Below are 18704 nucleotides of genomic sequence, written 5' to 3' on the forward strand. Positions count from 1 at the left end.
GGCAACAAAAGGGAATAAATTAAAAAGAAATACAGAAGGATGAATATGGGATGATCCCACTCACAGACAGAAGTTGAAAAATAAAAACAGAAAGGAAAACACAAAGCAAAACTTGGATTGGAGTTGCTGTATTGCACCACAGTAAAGGACTCTGATGGGGGGATTGTTCAGGTTCCAGAACATGATGGCCAGAGGACCTACATGGGGGGCTAGAGTATTATATGGAAAACTGAGCAATGTTACACATGTACCAACTATTGTATTTTACTGTCAACTGTAAACCATGAATCCCCCCAATAAAGAGAACAAATTAAATATACAAAAGAATGTGAATTATGATATATTTTAATATCAAATAAAATACTTCTTTGATGTAAAAGCTTTTGATTTCCATGCACATCATTCTAATTAAATAGTAAGCTTAACAACGCAGTTTCTAAGTCACACCAAGTGATTAGACATTCTTGCCTGTCCCAGGAAATGCCGGTAGCCTAAAATTAGACCATCTCTGGAGCTAGAGCAGCAGTATCAATAGTTTGTTCCTTCCCATGTTGTCAAATGTCATGAGTTCACTATTCTTGTTTGTGATCCCAAGACTGGCAGCGTTTTCATTTCATCCACTCGATTCTTATGGATTTGAAAAGCAGGTGTGATCCAACGCCCGCAGGAGCACTGCTCACCAGACCAATTAAAAGAGCCCAACTTGGCCTTGCATTTGGGGCATAGAAGCTAAAATAAAACAAAAATTATTACTGCATTCATTAGCTTTTAAAAATACTTTATTTATTTTTAATATTTATTCCTTTTTGTTGCTCTTGTTTTAGTTATAGTTATTGTTGTTGTTACTGATGTCATCGTTGTTGAATAGGACACAGAGAAATGAAGAGAGGAGGGGAAAACAGAGAGGGGGAGAGAAGATAGATACCTGCAGACCTGCTTCACTATCTGTGAAGCAACTCCCCTGCAGGTGGAGAGCTGGGGGCTCGAACCGGGATCCTTACTCCGGTCCTTGCACTTTGCACCACTTGCACTTAACCCACTGTGGTACTGCACAACTCCCATTTATTTTGTTTTTAACATATTTTACTTATTGGATGAGACAGAGAAATCAGGAGGGAAGGGGGTGATAGAGATGGAGAGAGAGAGAGAGAGAGAGAGAGAGAGAGAGAGACTCCTGCAGAAATGCTCCACTACTTATAAAGTTTACCACCCAATGCAGGTGGGGACCAGAGGCTTGAATCTGGGCCCTTAAGTATTTTTAAAAAATATTTATTTATTCCATTTTGTTGCCCTAGTTGTTTTATTGCTGTAGTTGCTGTTGGATAGGACAGAGAAAAATGGAGAGAGGAGGGGAAGACATAACGGAGGAGAAAAAGATAGAAACCTACAGACCTATTTCACCGCCTGTGAAGCATCTCCCCTGCAGGTGGGGAGCCAGGGTCTCAAACCAGGATCCTTATGCTGGTCTTTGTGCTTTGTGCCACCTGTGCTTAACACGCTGCACTACCGCCCAACTCCCTCCTTATGTATTATATAACATGCCTGTTCTACCAAATGCACTACTGCATGACATATGTGTGTGTGTGTGTGTGTGTGTGTGTGTGTGTATGTATAGATATATATAAAGAGAGAAGGAAGGAAGGGGAGAGAGAGAGAGAGAGAGAGAGAAACAGACCACAGCACTGAAGTTTCTTTCAATGCAGTGGGAGCTGGGCTTGAACCAGGGTTGTGCACATGGCAAAGCAGTTCATTGCCCATGTGAGCTATTTCACTAAAGCCTCATTCATATACTTTTATATGAAACAAAACAATAAAAAAATTCTCACAATACAGAATGTAAGAATGGAGAATGTAAGAATGTAAGAATGGGTCCCCACCTTGGAGGTGAGTCTGATCAGTGAGGTAAACTGCTATGGCAATTTATTATAGTAGGTGGTGGACTATCTAGTTGTCTAAGAAGCATGTTATACCCAGAACTTTTAAGGAGAAATAGATCAGCTACAACACAAGAGAAGAAAGATAAAGCTTGAGACATGAAATGGAAATGAAATGTGAGACCTGGAGCCTCAGGCATGAAAGTCTGTTGTGCTACTGCTGGCGCGCTGTCTCCCTGGTCCCAATTCCTGGCTATTTAAAAGCAGAGGGCAGCTCAGGAAGTAGCACAGTGCCTAAAGTGTTAGACCTAATAGCATGAGGTCCTGAGTTTAATCCCTGGAATGCCAGAGTGATATGCTGGCTTTCTCTCATGGTAATAAATGCATAAAACTTAAAATAAATAATAATAAAACAAAGAAATAGCTCACTGGGTAAGATACCTGTCCAGGATTAAGTCCTGGCACCACATGTGAGTGCCATAGGATGGGGTGGTGGGAGGGGAAGCTCTGGGACTATGATCTCTCTTCCCCTCTGAATGAAGGAAAAAGCAGCCTGGGAATAGAGAGAGCACACATGCACAAGGTACTAACTAGCCTGTCCAGAAAAAAAGCAAATGGGTACTCTGGTAAAACAGGTAATTGCAAAAAGCTTACCAAGTCTACTGAATCTTCATCAAATATATTCATAGCATAATTATTTATTTTTAGCTTTTTTTTTTTTTTTTGCCTCCAGATTATCGCTGGGGCTCAGTGCCTGCACTACAAATTTACTGCTCCTGGAGGACATTTTTCCCATTTTGTTGCCCTTGTTGTAGCTGTTATTGTAGTCATAGCTGTTGTTGTTGGATAGGACAGAGAGAAATCGAGAGAGATGGGGAAGACAGAGAGGAGGAGAGAAAGATAGACACCTGCAGACCTGCTTCACTGCTTGCGAAGCTACCCCTGCAGGTGGGGAGCCGGGGGCTTAACCAGGATCCTTACACCTGTCCTTGCGCTTTGTGCAATTTGCACTTAACCTGCTGTGCTACCGCCCAGCTCCCTAGCTTTTTAATTTGTGCATAGTATGAGGTGTGGCTTTATTCACATAGAGAATAAATCAAAAAGGGCCAGGTAGTAGCATACCTGCTTCAGTGCCCATGGTATAATGCACAAGGACCCAGGTTCAAGCCCCTAGTCCCCACCTGCAGGGGAAAGCTTCACAAGTGGTAAAGCAGTGCTGCAGGTGTCTGTCTCTCTCCTTCTCTAGCTCCCCACTCCTCAATTCTCTGTCTCTACTCTAGAGTACAAATTAATTTCACATAAATAATAAAAGGCCACAGAAAAATAAGCCAAGGATATGGAGGAAAGTTACAGAAAAGGTAACTATAAATGGCTGATGACAGTACTCATGGAAATTCTGATGAAAACACGTTAGGATCAACATTTTCTAGCCCACAGATTAATAAAACTTTGCCTGTCTTATGATATCTACTATGCCATGGATATAAGGAAATTAGTTCATGCATTCAATCATTCAATGGCAAGTAGAAATTAAGTATGTATTGGAGGTTTTTTTTTTTTTTTTTTTGCCTCCAGAGTTATTGCTGGGGATTCATAGTGCCTACACTATGAATCCACTGCTCCTGGAGGCTTTTTTTTTTTTTTCCCCTTTTTTGTTGCACTGGGCTCAAACTTGGGTCACACATAAAACAAAGCAGGTACACCATCCAGATGAGCTATTCTGCAGGCCCCATTCAGGAGCCTTTAACATCTGTCTGGAATTTCAGTAATATTTAGCATGTACACACTTTACAGTCAACCACTTTTAGGTATATATTCTATGGAAATCAAATGTGTACACAGATGTATATACAAATGGGGTCAAGTTTCTTTCACAAAAATGTTTTAGCTCGTGCATTTCCTAGGCTAAACAAAAACAGCAAGATGTCCTGGGAAGTAGTCCAGTGAATAAAGAACTAGACTCTCAAGCATGAGGTCCCAAGTTCCATCACTGGCATCACAGATACCATATGATATTCTAATACCCCCCCCACATACACACATTAACAAACCTATTTTAATTTTATTATTTTTAATTAATATTTATTTATTTATTATTGGATAGAGATAGAGAGAAATTGAGAGGGGAGGGGGAGATAGACAGGAAGAGAGACAAAGAGAAACCTGCAACCCTGCTTTACCACTTGTGAAGCTTTCCCTCTGCAGGTGGGAACCAGGGGCTTGAACCTGGGTCGTTGTGCACTGTAATGTGTGCGCTTAACCAGGTGCGCCACCGCCTGGCCCCCTAATAAACCTATTTTTAAAAAGTGAAAAAAGATTGGGCCAAAGGATAAGACTCTTGGGAAGGAAGGGGTGGGAAGGGGTCGAAAGGGCTGGGGTCCTGGTACATGATGGTGGAAAAAGACGTAAGTAGGGAGTAGACTTTTTATAGACACCCATCACAGGGAGATGAGCAATTGTAATCATGTGTCAACAACTGCACTGCAAATCATTAACCCTCCACCCACAAAACAGTTTGGGGAAAACAATAACTAAGTAAAGAATAATAGGTAGAATATAAAAAAAAAAGTAAGTAAAATGAAAAACACTAAACAAAATAAAACAAGAAATAAAATGAATTTTATCAGAAGTGAAAACCCTACCACTGCAAATAATACTGTCTAGAATGGGAAGTGATACTAGTGGGAAGGACACAGAGTTTATTTTAGAGGTGACAAATGATGATGGTTGCAGAGAATTCAGAATACACTAAAAATCATGAACTAACTATGTGTACTATAAGTGGGTGTGTTATTCAGTAAATTATATGTATATTTTTTAATTGGATAGAGACAGAAATCGAGAAGGAAGGATAAGAAGGAGTGAGACAGAAAGACACGTGCAGATACCTGCAAAACTGCTTCACTGTTTGTGAAGTTTCCCCTGTAGGTGGGAAACCGGGACTTGAACTAGGAAATGAGAAACTCTAACAAATTTCTATGGTGGTGCTGGGGACTGAACCTGGGACCTTTCGTACATCAAGCATGAAAGCCTTTAGCATAATTATTATGCTATTTTAAACAGCATATTATACATCAACATATTTTATAATTACTATAATTCTTTGTATTACTATCATGTTGTTTCCTCAGCCCAAGTGATATGTATTCTAATAAAGTTGTTTTCAAAAATTAACACTGTGTTCAAGGATGTAGCCTATTCATGCTAAGTTCAAGCCACAGTGCATGCACGTAAGTTCTCTCTGTCTCTCTCTCTCCACACACACACAATATCTGAAACTATTCTGAGTATGAAACACCACTTTTTTTTCTTATTATCTTTATTTATTTATTGGATAGAGATAGCCAGAAATCGAGATGGTAGGGAGTGACAGAGAGGAAGAGAGACAGAGACACCTGCAGCTCTGCTTTACCACTCGTGAAGCTTTCCCCCTGCAGGTAGGGACCGGGGGCTCCAACCCGGGTCCTTGTGCACTGTAACAAGTGTGCTCAACTGGGTGTGCCACCACCCCGCCCTGAGACACCACTCTCTAGATAAGATAGCCATGTGAACTAAGTTTTCTCTTGTATAAATCTGTTCCACATATTGTATAAAGTCACTGTATTATTTAATGAAGTAATATGAGAGGGCTTCATAAGTAGTCACTACAAACTTAAAATAGTTAAGATCAATTTCATCTTAGATTAAGATTATCATTAAATTGTTTATTTTTTTAATTAAATTATTAAGTAAACTGGGAAGTAAAGCATGGCTGGCATAGGATGTTCATATCAACTGCAGTCTTTAGAATTAACAGGAAGTGAAAATGAATCTCACAGCAAGCCTATCAACCTTTATAAAAGATCCTGAAAAAAATAACAAATAAGGAGTCAGGCAATGGTGCACCAGGTTAAGCACACATAGTATGAAGTACAAGGACCTGTACAAGGTTCCCAGTTGGAGCCCCCATCTCCCCACCTTGGGGGGGGGATTCACTTCAAAGTGGTGAAGCAAGTCTGCAGGTGTCTATTTCTCTCTCTTTCACTATCTTCCCATCCCCTCTCAATTTCTCTGTCCTATTTATATATATATATATAAAAGGTTGCAGGAGTAGTGCAGGCACCAAGCCCCAGCAATAACCCTGGAAGAAAAAAAAAAAGGTGTCTTACCCGATAAGTTATTCCTAACTTTCACTAATACTTTAAAAAAAAAAAAATACTTGCAATAATCTCTCTCTCTCTTTTTAAAGATTATATTTATTTATTCATGAAGACAGAAAAAGAGAGAGAAAGACTCAAGTATCACTCTGGTACATGTGCTGCCAGGGATTGAACTCAGGGCCTCCTACTTGAGAATCCAGTGCTTTATACACCACGCCACCTCCTGGACCAATCAATAATCTGCTCCACACTAAAAAGACAGTGTATAGAAAGAAAGTCTAGACAGAGGAAAAATCTAGTTAATATATAGTTTAAATTGCAAGAGAAGACAAAATATAGACCATCTAATGAAACTACAGAAAATAAAATGTGTCTCACTTGTCCATCCATCACTCCCAACAAAGCAGATTCCATCCACTGAACAGGTTCAATGAAGTAAGAGGTACACTGAGCCTGGCTCCCTGTGGTAAGTACGAGAGATGGCGTCACTCTCTTGTGGGCAAAGGCCAAAGGACCATTTCCTTCATTATGATCCAAAATGCTGGAACTTCGAAATAAAGATCGCCTGCAAGTCACAAACAAAGGAAACTATTACAGACTTCCAAAAGGATGAAAAAAAGAGATGAGACTGCAGATATTTTCATGGAGGACACAATAATAAAACACTGGTCATGCTGATTTAACTTTCAGTGACCTGGAGTCATTTGGTTCCTTTTGTTAAAAAATCAGAGCACTGATCAGCTCTGGCTTATGGTGGTGCTGGGGATTGAATTTTGAGCCTTTGGTGATGCAGGCATGAATGTCTTTTTGCATAAACCTTAAGCACTTTCCTCAGCTCAGGATTACTTTTAATAATGTAAGTTCTGGGCTGGGTGACAGCACACCTGACAGAGCAAGCATGTTATAATACACAGAGACCCAGTTTCTAGCCCCTGAGACCCACCTGCCAGGGGGAAGCTTCATAAGTGGTGAAGCAGTACTATAGGTTTGTCTGTTTCTCTCTCTCCTTCCCCTTTCTCTCTCAATCTTTGTCTCTATCCTAAAATAATATTTTAAAAAGAATGTAAATTTGTTTCTCCCAATTTTTAAAAATTTACTTATTATTGGACAGAGACAAAGAGAAATTGAGGGGGGAGGAGATAGGGAGGGAAGGAGACAGAGTAGCACCTGCAGCACTGCTTCACCACTTTCCCCCCTACAGGTGGGAAGCAGGGGCTCAAACCTGGGTCCTTGCACACTGTAAAGAATGTAAATTCTTTTTGCAAGCAATTTGAATTTGAAATCTCTATAGAATTCAATTAAATTCTTCCTATAGCACTGTTTAGAAACAGATAAAATCTTCAGAGGATAAAAAGTACTTACCTGCACTTCCTGCATTTGTAGAGGGTCTCATCCCTTAGCCCTTGTGAAATAGTGGTTGGGTCAACAGCAAAGAGCTCTTGAGGTAAGTTCTGCAACTCTAGGTGACATAATTACAATGCACCTATCATCATAAGCAGACTGCAGGCAACATGGGGGATGCAGAAGGGCAGGGGGGGAAGGAGGAACACTTAGAGGAGGCTGGGGATCTACGTGGAGTAAGATATGTCTAACAACAGATGAGTAGTTAAAGAAGTTATGGCACATCTACACAATGGAACGTTACACAGCTGTAAGAAAGGATAGTATAATCTCCTTTGCTTTAGTATGGATGGAATTAGGGGGTGAGATAACATTGGGTGAGATAAGCCAGAAGAGGAAGGATGAATATGGAATGATCTCACTCACAGTTGGGCTTTAAGCAACCAAGCAAAGGACAATACAGAGAGAAGCTTCAATGGTCTATGGTCTATTAAAGCAGATTCTGAGACTCAAAAGAGGGGAAGAGCACTAAGGTGACTTAAGTCCCTCTGGCGAAATAAGATGATGGTTTGGTTGACCGTGAAATGTATGAATTCTTATCTTGGAGAAATGTGGAAATATGCCCTCGTGACAATAGCAATCCCATAAATCAACACTTCCTCAGTAAAATGATAATGGAGTTGGAAAAAATTAAAATAAAACTGCATCCATGTGTCCATAACAACCCTCCACATTTGCAGACAAAAATTAACTAACCTCAACTTCAGGCAATAAGTGCTCCCCTTAGGAAAAATTTTAAAACAAATGTTGAGCAATAAGGATGAGTTAACAGAATCTCTTGTTGAAGCCCTGGGGTTCATCTAGTACCAAAACGTGAGTTCAAGACAGAGACCAGAGCACTGCTCAGTTCTGGCTTATGGTGGTGCTGGGGATTCAACCTGGGACCTCTTAAGCTTTTGCAGAATCATTATACCATCTTCCTAGCCCAGCTTTATTGTTTTACTTTCTACATTGAGTGTGAGTTTTATTTTCAGAGGAATGCTTGGCCTTTTGAACCTTCTCAAGACACAAAAGAATAGAACAATTAACTATGCCTTACAAATACTACATGAAAGTAATTTCATGTAGTAATAATTTGAGATGTGTAATTTTATAATTGCTTCTGTTTATGACTGCATCTATCATTCAAATTTATATTTTTGTGTTTTAGAAACATTGTTACAAAGATATGTGACTACAGTGTATAAGTAGGTAAAGATGTATTGAGAGGGCGGAGGTAGATAGCATAACGGTTATGCAAAGAGATTCTCATGCCTGCGGCTTCAAAGTCCCAGGTTCAATCCCCCGAACCACTGGAAGCCAGAGCTGAGCAGTGCTCTGGTAAAAAAAAAAAAAAGTTGTCTTGAGTCTATCTCAACTAATGAAATAATTAAAAAAAAAAAAAAAATGTATTGAGAGGTTGAGTCCATTAAGTGAAAAGAAGCCTATAAGGGGTATGAAATTATAGCCCTGAAACCTCAAAAGTTTATAATAATACAAATTCAAAACAAAACTGAGTTCTAATTCCAGCTTCCACTTACTTACCTCCAGGCTGGTCCTTGAACAAGCTATTTCTTGCTGAACCACTGGTTCAAAAGGAATCAACAGTAAATAGCTATTCTCAAGGGAGCGCTGGGAATGGATTTGACACCCCAGCAGCGGTTAGTGTTTGAGTAAATAGCATCTAGAAAGGGCCTAGGATAAACTGGTCAACTATCACCCACCTGGATACTTCTCTGTAACCTTTTGTAGACGATATTGCTTGTAAATTGCACTGGAAGTATCCACTTCACAGCCCATGGCCTGATATAATTTCAGCTGCCACTCAAAGCCCTCATTCATCCTGTGATGGCAAAGGGAAAGTGAAGTTTCCATCTCAAGAAGAAAAAGCATCACAAGGGCAGAATTTACTACTAGCACAAAAAACTCACTTGGCCTCTGGTTTGATAGCCTGGAGACTGCCATAGGCCTTCTCAAAAGTTAGCTGATCAGTCTTCATCAGGTAAGCTGTCATCACTGCCACACTGCGACTGACGCCTGCATGACTGAAAAAGAGATCTTTAAAAGCAAGCAACAACCCAGAAACATTATTCTTTGGCATTTGTCCAAAGGATACGCAAACGCTAATTCGAAGGGACATTTGCATCCCTATGTTCACAGCTGCATTATTCACAATAGCCAAAGAGCAGCCTAAATGTCTAAATGCCCATAGACAGGTGACTGGATAAAGAAGTTACAGGGGGTGGGTGGAGGCTAGATAGCATAATAGTTATGCAAAGACTTTCATGCCTGTGGTTCCAAAGTCCCAGATTCAACCCCCTGTACCACCATCAGCCAGAGCTGAACAGTGCTCTGGTAAATAATAATAAAAGGGCGTGGGCAGTGGCACACCTGGTTAATTGCACACCACACATTACCATACACAAGGACCTGGGTTTGAGCACCTACTCCCCATCTTCAGGAAGCAAGCAAAGTACTCCCTCCCCTTCCAAATTTTGTCTTATCAAATAGGGAGAAAAACAAAAGGAAAAAATGGCCACTGAGAGTAGCAGATTCTTTGTGTAGGCACTGAGGTCCAGCAGTAACCCTAGTGGCAATTTAAAAAAAGGGGCAAGATGGTGGTGTACCCAGTTGAACCCATATTATAATGTACAAGTACCCAGCTTCAAGTCCCCCTACCCCCAACTACAGGAAGAAAGCTTCACAATTAGTGAAGCTGAGCTGCAGGTGTCTTCTTTTTCTCTCTCTTTCTATCTCCCCTTTCCCTCTCAATTTCAGCCTCTAACCAGTAAATAATAAATTAACAAAAAAAATTTAAAGTATGGGATATTTACTTCATGGAATACTACTCTGCAATCAAAAGACAATATTATGTCCTTTGGACAAAATGGACAGAACTGGAGGTGGTATGTTCAACAAAATAAGTAAAGAAGTATAAGATAACTAGCAAATGGTTTTACTCCTATGTGGAATCTAGAGAACTGAAACACATAAACTTGAAGAAGAAGAAGAAGAAGAAAAAAAAAAAACAGGGCCGGGCGGTGGTGCACCTAGTTGAGCACACATGTTACAATGTGCAAGGACCCGAGTTCAAGCCTCTGGTCCCCACCTGTAGGGGGAAAGCTTCACAAGTGGTGAAGTAGTGCTGCAGGTGTCTGTCTCTCTTTACGTATCTCTTTTCCTCTCAATTTCTTGCTACCTCTATAAAATAAGTAAAAGATAAAAAACACACACACACACACACACACACACACAATCACAGAGAAGTAAACAAAAGCTGTCTCTAAGACTTTTTGTGAGAACTATGGTGGTTATTGTAGGGGACACAGAACTTTAGTGGTGGGTATGGAATAATAGCCTGTAATCTTACCATCTTGTAAACCTTTATTCATCACACACACACACACACACACACACACACACACACACACACACACACACGCTTATATAGAAAAAACAAATCAGGGAGTTGGGTGGTAGCGCAGCGGGTTAAGCGCACATGGTGCAAAGCACAAGGACCGGCATAAGGATCCTGGTTAGAGCCCCCGTCCAAGACCCCGGCTTCCCACCTGCAGGGGAGTCACTTTACAAGCGATAAAGCAGGTCTGCAGGTGTCTATCTTTTTCTCTCCCTCTCTTCATTTCTCTCTGTCCTATCCAACAATGACATCAATAACTACAACAATAAAACAACAAGGGCAACAAAAAGGGAATAAATAAATACATATTTTTTAAAAAAGAAAAAAACAACAACAAATGACTAGCAATAATTAAAAAAAAAGTTGTGAGAGATAGCTCACCCAGTAGGCCCCCAGCCCTCGACACCACAGTCAAGTGGTCTCTCTTCACCACTTCAAAATAAAGAATTTAAAAATTGGTCTGAGGAGGCACTATACTGTACAACACAACACACTATAAGTAATAAAGTTCAGATCTAATTTGCACCTGCTTACTCTACTCAGACAGGCTCTTTGCCTCTGAAATACTGCTAATATATGGAAGAATCATCCCTTTGTATCCTGATTCTTGTTGGATTCTGAACCATGTGAGTCTATTAATGATTCATAAATAGTACTTAATTTTCTGGCTTATGTTGGTGTGGGGGACTGAACCTGGGATCTCAGAGCCTCAGGTATCAGAGTTCTTTGGCATAACCATTATGCTGTCTACCCCCACCCATAACTAATTTTCTAGTCTCATAATGGCTTCAGAAAAAATTCAAATTTCTTTCCTCTTGATATTAGAAGCTCTGGAGTTTTAGCCTCAAACTTTTTTCCATTTTATCAGTATCCTGTTTTATTTTTTCTCCCGAGATATTTTTTTTTTAAGACAGATAAAGCAGAGAAAGAAACCACACACCAATGTCTCCAACAACATGGTGGGGCCAGACTAGAACTTTACAGACATAGCAAAGCAGCGTGATCCAAGTGAGGTAGTGTGCTGGCCCTTTCATTTATTTATTAGTGAGAAAGAGGTAAGAAGAAAGGGAGGGAAGGTGGAAGGGAGGACCGGAGCATTGTTCTGGCACATGTGATACTGGGATGAAATTTGGGACCTCATGTCTGAGAATCCCATGCCTCCTCCAGGGTGGCAGATCACCTGTGCTTTACACAAATATTTAGAACCAGTGCTCACTCAACAAACCACAGAGGACATTTAAACAATGTGTCAGGGGGCAGACCTAACCCAGCACAGCCAAAACTTGGGTACAATTTACATTCTGCTCGCGGTATATACAGATTCAACCAACCAACACCCCTGTGGGTCAGAACAGAGAATGCAGAACCCAGATTAGAAAAATATCTGGATGTTAACTCTCTTTTCAGTCACCAGGTTCCAGATGTCATCAGGATGCCGGCCAGGCTTCCCTAGACTGAAGACCCCACCAATGTGTCTTGGAGCTCCACTTCCCCAGAGACCCACCCTACTAGGGAAAGAGAGAGGCAGACTGGGAGTATGGACCGACCAGTCAACGCCCATGTTCAGCGGGGAAGCAATTACAGAAGCCAGACCTTCTACCTTCTGCAACCCACAATGACCCTGGATCCATGCTCTCAGAGGGATAGAGAGTGGGAAAGCTATCAGGGGAGGGAACTGTGTGGAATTGTACCCCTCCTACCCTATGGTTTTGTTAATTAATCCTTTCTTAAATAAAAAAAAAAAAGAAAAGAAAAAAGAAAAATATCTGGGTGTCCCTGATCAACTAGGAATACCAAAGGAGACCACCTGGGACTGAAACAAGACAGGACTAGAACAACTTCAGGAACCCACCAAATCACCTGTGAGTGCAAACATGTGTGGCTGGTGGACAGACAGGAGCCTAGGGAGAGATTAAGTGGCTGCTAACAGTCTGGCAGTTTATCAGAGACACCACCTCCATTCTGTTCCACCAACAAGGGGACAGCTGAAGGGAGAAGAGGACTCCCCTGAGACTCACCAAGTGCAACTCTGAGTCTTCCATTGCTACTGCCCTCAGAACCTGGAGCGGCGGCAGGGAGGGACACCAGGGGACAGAGATCTAGCCAGGAAACTCAAGAGAAGACCTATACCTCCCTGGCATAGAGGTGGGGCTGTGAAAGTCTCTTTGCATAACCACTGGATTATCTCTGCCACACCCTGCTTTATCTCTTGGTCAGGAGTCAGTGATTAAGCTAAAAAGCCTACTTATAGTTTAAAAGCCCTCAGGCTCCCATAACCTACAGGGAAGAAAAAGAACAAAAGAGGCTTTTAAGCCACTGTGCTCCAAATCAGGGATTAAAATAATATTGAAATAACTGTCAATTTCCTCAACTGTGAACTCTTTAATTACCTTACTTAGACGCAAGTCAATCCAGGCAATAGTGATCAGTAATTTGAAAAGTACTGAGAGGGAACCCATAACATAATAATATAAAATGGCTAAACCAACAAGAAGAAATATTGGAGAAATGAACCAGGACAAGAGTCCAGCTAAAAGCCCCCCAAAAAGTGAAGCACAAAATAATGAGGTTAAAATCAAAACACTAGCTAAGGAAATAATCACAAGAGTGAGTAAAGAGTTTGCAAAAATTGTCATCAGAAATGCAGAAATAACAAAAGAGACTGTAGAAGAAAACACTATCTCTAGGTTATTAGAGAGCTGAAAGCTGAAATAGCTGAGCTAAGAATACAACTAGCTGAACAAGCTAAAACAGTATCAGAACAGGGTAACAAAATAGATGAACTCCAGAAAACAGTAGTGGGGAGAGAGAATAGAATCAATGAGGCTGAAAACAGAATTAGCAAGATCGAGGACGATTTAGAGACAACTAAAAAAGAAGTAAGAGATCTCAAAAAGAGATTAAGAGATACATAAAACAACAACAGAGTCCTATGGGATGACTTCAAAAGAAACACATAATATACACATTATTGGCTTACCAGAGGAAGAAAGAGAGGGAAAGGAAGAAAGCATTCTTCAGGCCATAATAGCTGAAAACTTCTCTAGTCTGGACAACATCAAAGACATAAAGATTCAAGAAGCCCAGAGGGTCCCAAACAGAATTAACCCAGACTAAAGACACCAAGACACATCACATTTAGAATGGAAAGGAATAAGGTTAAAGAAAGGATCCTGAAGGCTGCAACAGAAAAACAAAGAGTCACCTACAGAGGAAAACCTATAAGATTAGTAACAGTCTTCTCCACACAAACACTACAGTCCAAAAGAGAATGGCAAGATATCTATCGAGTGCTCAATGAGAAAGGCTTTCAACAAAGAATACTGTATCCTGCTAGACTGTCATTCAGACTAGATGGAGGCACAAAAACCTTCTCAGACAAGCAACAGTTGAAGGAATCAACTATCACCAAGCCTGCCCTGAAAGAACTTCTGTAAGGTCTCCTATAAACAGTCAGACCAAAATAAATAGGCCATATATCAGAACACTCTAAAACTCTACAAGAATGGCGTTAAAATATCTTCAATCTTTGATATCAATAAATGTCAATGGCCTGAATTCACCTATTAAAAGACACAGACTATGAAGATGGATCAGAAAAAAAAACCCAACAATATGCTTTCTACAGGAAACACACCTAACTCAACAAGACAAACACAGACTCAAAATGAAAGGATGGAAAACTATCATACAGGCTAAAGGCCCACAAAAAAGGGCAGGAACAGCTATTCCCCACAGGCAGAGCCACTACTCCAGCCAGACCTTGGGAACAGCTATTTTCATATCTGACATGATAGACTTTAAAATAGATAATATTTAAAAAGATAGGAATGGACACTACTTAATGCTCAGAGGATCAGTCAATCAAGAGGACTTAACAATTATTAACATCTATGCACCAAATGAGAAGCCATCGAAATACATCAAATGTCTACTGAAAGAGCTACAGCAATATATTAACAGCAACACATAGTAGGGGACTTCAACACCTCACTCTCTCATCCAGGCAGAAAATCAATAAAGACATAATGGAACTAAATGAGGAGATAGGTAAACTAGAACTATTGGACATTTTCAGAGTCATTCATTCCAAGAAACTGGAATAAACATTTTACTCAGGTCCACATGGGTCATTCTCAGGGACAGACCATATGTTAGGCAACAATGACAGCAACAGCAAATTCAAGAGCATTGAAATCATCCCAAGCATCTTCTCAGTCCACAGTGGAATTAAACTAACACTTAACAATCAACAAAAGATTAGTAATAGTCCCAAAATGTGGAAGCTCAACAGTACATTCCTTAACAATTACTGGGTCAAAGATAAAATAAAGGAAGAAATCAAAATGTTTTAATACTTCAATGAAAATAGACACAAACTATCAAGATATTTGGGACACAGCTAAGGCAGTAGTGAGAGCGAAGTTCATAGCCATACAAGCACACATTAGGAAACAAGAAAAAGCACAAATAAATAGCCTGATTGCACAGCTTAAAGACCTAGAAGAAGAAGAACAAAGGAACCCTAAAACAACCAGAAGGACAGAAATCACTAAAGTTAGGGCAGAAATCAATAACACTGAAAAGAAGAAAACCATACGACAAAAGTAAATGTTGGTTCTTTTAAAGAGTGAACAAAATCGACAAAAAAAAAAAAAAAAAAAAAAAATCGACAAACCTTTAGCCGGACTCACAAAACAAAAAAGGAAGAAGACTCAAATAAATTGGATCGTAAATGAAAGAGGAGATATCACAACAGACAACACAAAAATTCAACATATCATGCAAGGCTTCTATGAACAGCTATATGCCACCAAGCTAGAGAACCTGGAAGAAATGGACAATTTCCTAGATACCTACCAACTTCCAAAACTAAGTAAAGAAGAAGTAGATAACATGAACAGGCCCATCACAGCTAGTGAAATTGAAACAGTTATCAAAAATCTTCCCAAAAATAAAAGTCCTGGACCAGATGGTTTTACAAATGAATTCTACAAAACCTTATACCTCTACTTTTAAAAGTCTTCTGGAAGATTGAAGACACTGGAATACTCCCTGCCAGCTTCTATGAAGCCAACATCACTCTGATACCAAAAGCAGACAGGGACACAACCAAAAAAGAAAACTACAGACCAATATCTCTGATGAACACAGATGCTAAAATATTGAACAAAATTCTAGCCAACCGGATACAGCAGTATATTAAAAAGATTATTCATCATGACCAAGTGGGGTTTATCCCAGGCATGCAAGGTTGGTTTAATATATGTAAATCAATCAATGTGATCCACCACATCAACAAAAGCAAGATCAAAAAACACATGGTCATATCAATAGATGCAGAGAAAGCCTTTGACAAAATACAACATCCCTTTATGATCAAAACACTACAAAAAATGGGAATAGATGGAAAATTCCTGAAGATAGTGGAGCCTATATAGCAAACCTACAGCCAACATCATACTCAATGGTGAAAAACTGGAAGCATTTCCCCTCAGATCAGGTACTAGACAGGGCTGCCCACTATCACCATTACTATTCAATGTAGTGTTGGAAGTTCTTGCCACAGCAATCAGGCAGGAGCAAGGAATTAAAGGCATACAGATTGGAAGAGAAGAAGTCAAACTCTCCCTATTTGCAGATGACATGATAGTATACACAGAAAAACCTAAGGAATCCAGCAAGAAGCTTTTGGGTATCATCAGGCAATACAGTAAGGTGTCAGGCTACAAAATTAACATTCAAAAGTCAGTGGCATTCCTCTATGCAAACACTAAGTTAGAAGAAATTGAAATCCAGAAATCAATTCCTTTTACTATAGCAACAATAACAAAAAAAAAAAAAAAACCCAAAATATCTAGGAGTAAACCTAACCAAAGAAGTGAAAGACTTTTATATTGAAAATTATGAAGAAATTTTTCAAAGGAAATTGAAAAAGACACAAAGAAGTGGAAAGATATTCCATGTTCATGGGTTGGAAGAACTAACATCATCAAAATGGCTATACTACCCAGAGCCCCCTACAAATTTAATACTATCCCCATCAAGATCCCAACCACATTTTTTAGGAGAATACAACAAATGCTACAAATGTTTATCTGGAACCAGAAAAGACCTAGAATTGCCAAAACAATCTTGAGAAAAAAATAACAGAACCGGAGGCATCACACTCAGATTTCAAATTGTATTACAGGGCCATTGTCATCAAAACTGCTTGGTACTGGAACACGAATAGACACACTGACCAGTGGAATAGAATTGAGAGCCCAGAAGTGAGCCCCCACACCTATGGACATCTAATCTTTGACAAAGGGGCCCTGACTATTAAATGGGGAAAGCAGAGTCTCTTCAACAAATTGTATTGGAAAAAATGGGTTGAAACATGCAGAAGAATGAAACTGAAGCACTATATTTCACCAAATACAAAAGTAAATTCCAAGTGGATCAAGGACTTGGATGTTAGACCACAAACTATCAGCTACTTAGAGGAAAATATTGGCAGAACTCTTTTCCGCATAAATTTTAAAGACACCTTCAATGAAACAAATCCAATTACAAAGAAGACTAAGACAAGCACAAACCTATGGGACCACATAAAATTCAAAAGTAGCAATTCCCAAACACCCACCAGATTTTCCATCTTGAGGCCACTGCCACCTCCTGCTCTGTCTTCCCCTTAGGGATCCTTCACATCTGCACAAATCTTTCTCTCCCCATCTCTTCCCCTCACCATGCCCGGGGCACAAACACTAATCATCTACTTTAACACCTTTAATTTTGGTTCATCTCATTTTTGGTAGTAGTGATCCACTTTTTTTTTTTTTTAACCGGAGCATTTCTCAGCTCTGGCTTCTGTTGGTGCTTCACAGCCGCAGAACTGAAAGACTTTTGTATCACCATGATGCTGTCTCCCTGGCCCACGACGCTGTTTAAACCCAAGCCCCAGCCTTGAGAGGCAGATGGTTTGAGATATGCATCCGTCATCTTAAGACTACAAGCCCCTGATTAAATTGCTTTCCCCCTCACCAGCCCCTGTCACCGTGCTGACCGCTCCGCTGACTGTAAAGCAATTCAAACCTTGGGTCTCTAATGAGATGACAGATGACACCCCACCCCTCCACCCCCCGCCAAAATAAACATCACCAACTCGGGTGACTGCGAAATACAGCAACCAAGTGTGAATGAACGAGAGCTTGCAGGACACAGGAGCCTCCTGCCTCCCCACCCCTTCATGCTTGGGGGTAAAAGCGGAGGGAGCAAAAGAGGCTCCGGGTCCCAATGTCCCCACCTCGGAGGCAGAGCCGGTACCCCGGCCCAGCCCGCCCGGCCCGCAGGCAGCGCTCACCAGTGCACGAGCGCGGCGAGGCCCGTGGCGCGGGCGCGGGCCAGGAAGGCGGCGCAGCGGTCCAGGTGGCTGAGCAAGTCGGCGTCGGCCGTGTCTCGCGCGGCCACGAAGAGGCGCTGCAGCCCCTGCGCCTCGGCCCTCGCCGCCCAGACCGGCTCCTCCGTGTCCACCGTCAGCACGGCCGCGATGCCGGCCTCCCGCAGACAGCCCGGCTCCGCCACCGCCCCGCCCAGAAAAAGCCCGGGCCGCACTTGCAGCACCGGCCCAACGGGCCCACAGAGCCCGCCATGGTCCTCGCCGTCAGCTTCCAACATGGCGGCGCCCAGGGCCACGGCGTCACCACCGAGTTTCGCGGCCGGCTAGGGTGGCCTAGCTGGGCGCCCGCTGACTCGACAGCGCCACCGCGCACTTGGAGGACCAACTCGGTTCTCCCCTGGCCACCCCCAACCAAACAGGTGGACAGGATGCGACTTCCTCTAGCGCAGAGATCATCTTGCTTTTCTTTCTGGAAAGGAGAAGCGGGAGCAGCCAGACTCAAAGGGAAAATG

General features: G+C 41.2%; 1 protein-coding gene across 2 annotated transcripts; it reads right to left on the reverse strand.

The window, feature by feature from the left end:
* Window positions 1–327: 327 nt before the first annotated feature.
* On the reverse strand, window positions 328–18499 carry DUSP12 (dual specificity phosphatase 12). Of its 2 annotated transcripts, none has more exons than XM_060198102.1 (6): window positions 18157–18497; window positions 9325–9438; window positions 9118–9236; window positions 7376–7472; window positions 6392–6578; window positions 328–729 (listed from the first exon to the last, which is right to left on the reverse strand). In XM_060198102.1, the coding sequence occupies exons 1-6, from the start codon at window positions 18468–18470 to the stop codon at window positions 562–564; spliced, it is 999 nt and encodes a 332-aa protein (XP_060054085.1). In that variant the 5' UTR covers window positions 18471–18497; the 3' UTR covers window positions 328–561. The 2 variants fall into 2 exon arrangements, with proteins under 2 accessions (XP_060054085.1, XP_016048144.2); XM_016192658.2 differs by lacking the exon at window positions 328–729 and adding an exon at window positions 2300–2427 and having other exon boundaries at window positions 18157–18499.
* Between the last annotated feature and the right edge of the window lie 205 nt (window positions 18500–18704).

The sequence above is a fragment of the Erinaceus europaeus genome, chromosome 9 (assembly GCF_950295315.1).
Source record: "Erinaceus europaeus chromosome 9, mEriEur2.1, whole genome shotgun sequence".
NCBI classification, from domain to species: Eukaryota; Metazoa; Chordata; class Mammalia; order Eulipotyphla; family Erinaceidae; genus Erinaceus; species Erinaceus europaeus.

Coding starts and splice junctions, on each gene's coding strand:
- DUSP12 (XM_060198102.1), bottom strand. CDS start 18,470: ATGTTGGAAGCTGACGGCGAGGACCATGGCGGGCTCTGTGGGCCCGTT. Junction 9,237..9,324: donor GCTATCAAACCAGAGGCCAA/GTGAGTTTTTTG, acceptor TTGCCATCACAG/GATGAATGAGGGCTTTGAGT. Junction 7,473..9,117: donor GGTTACAGAGAAGTATCCAG/GTGGGTGATAGT, acceptor TATGTCACCTAG/AGTTGCAGAACTTACCTCAA.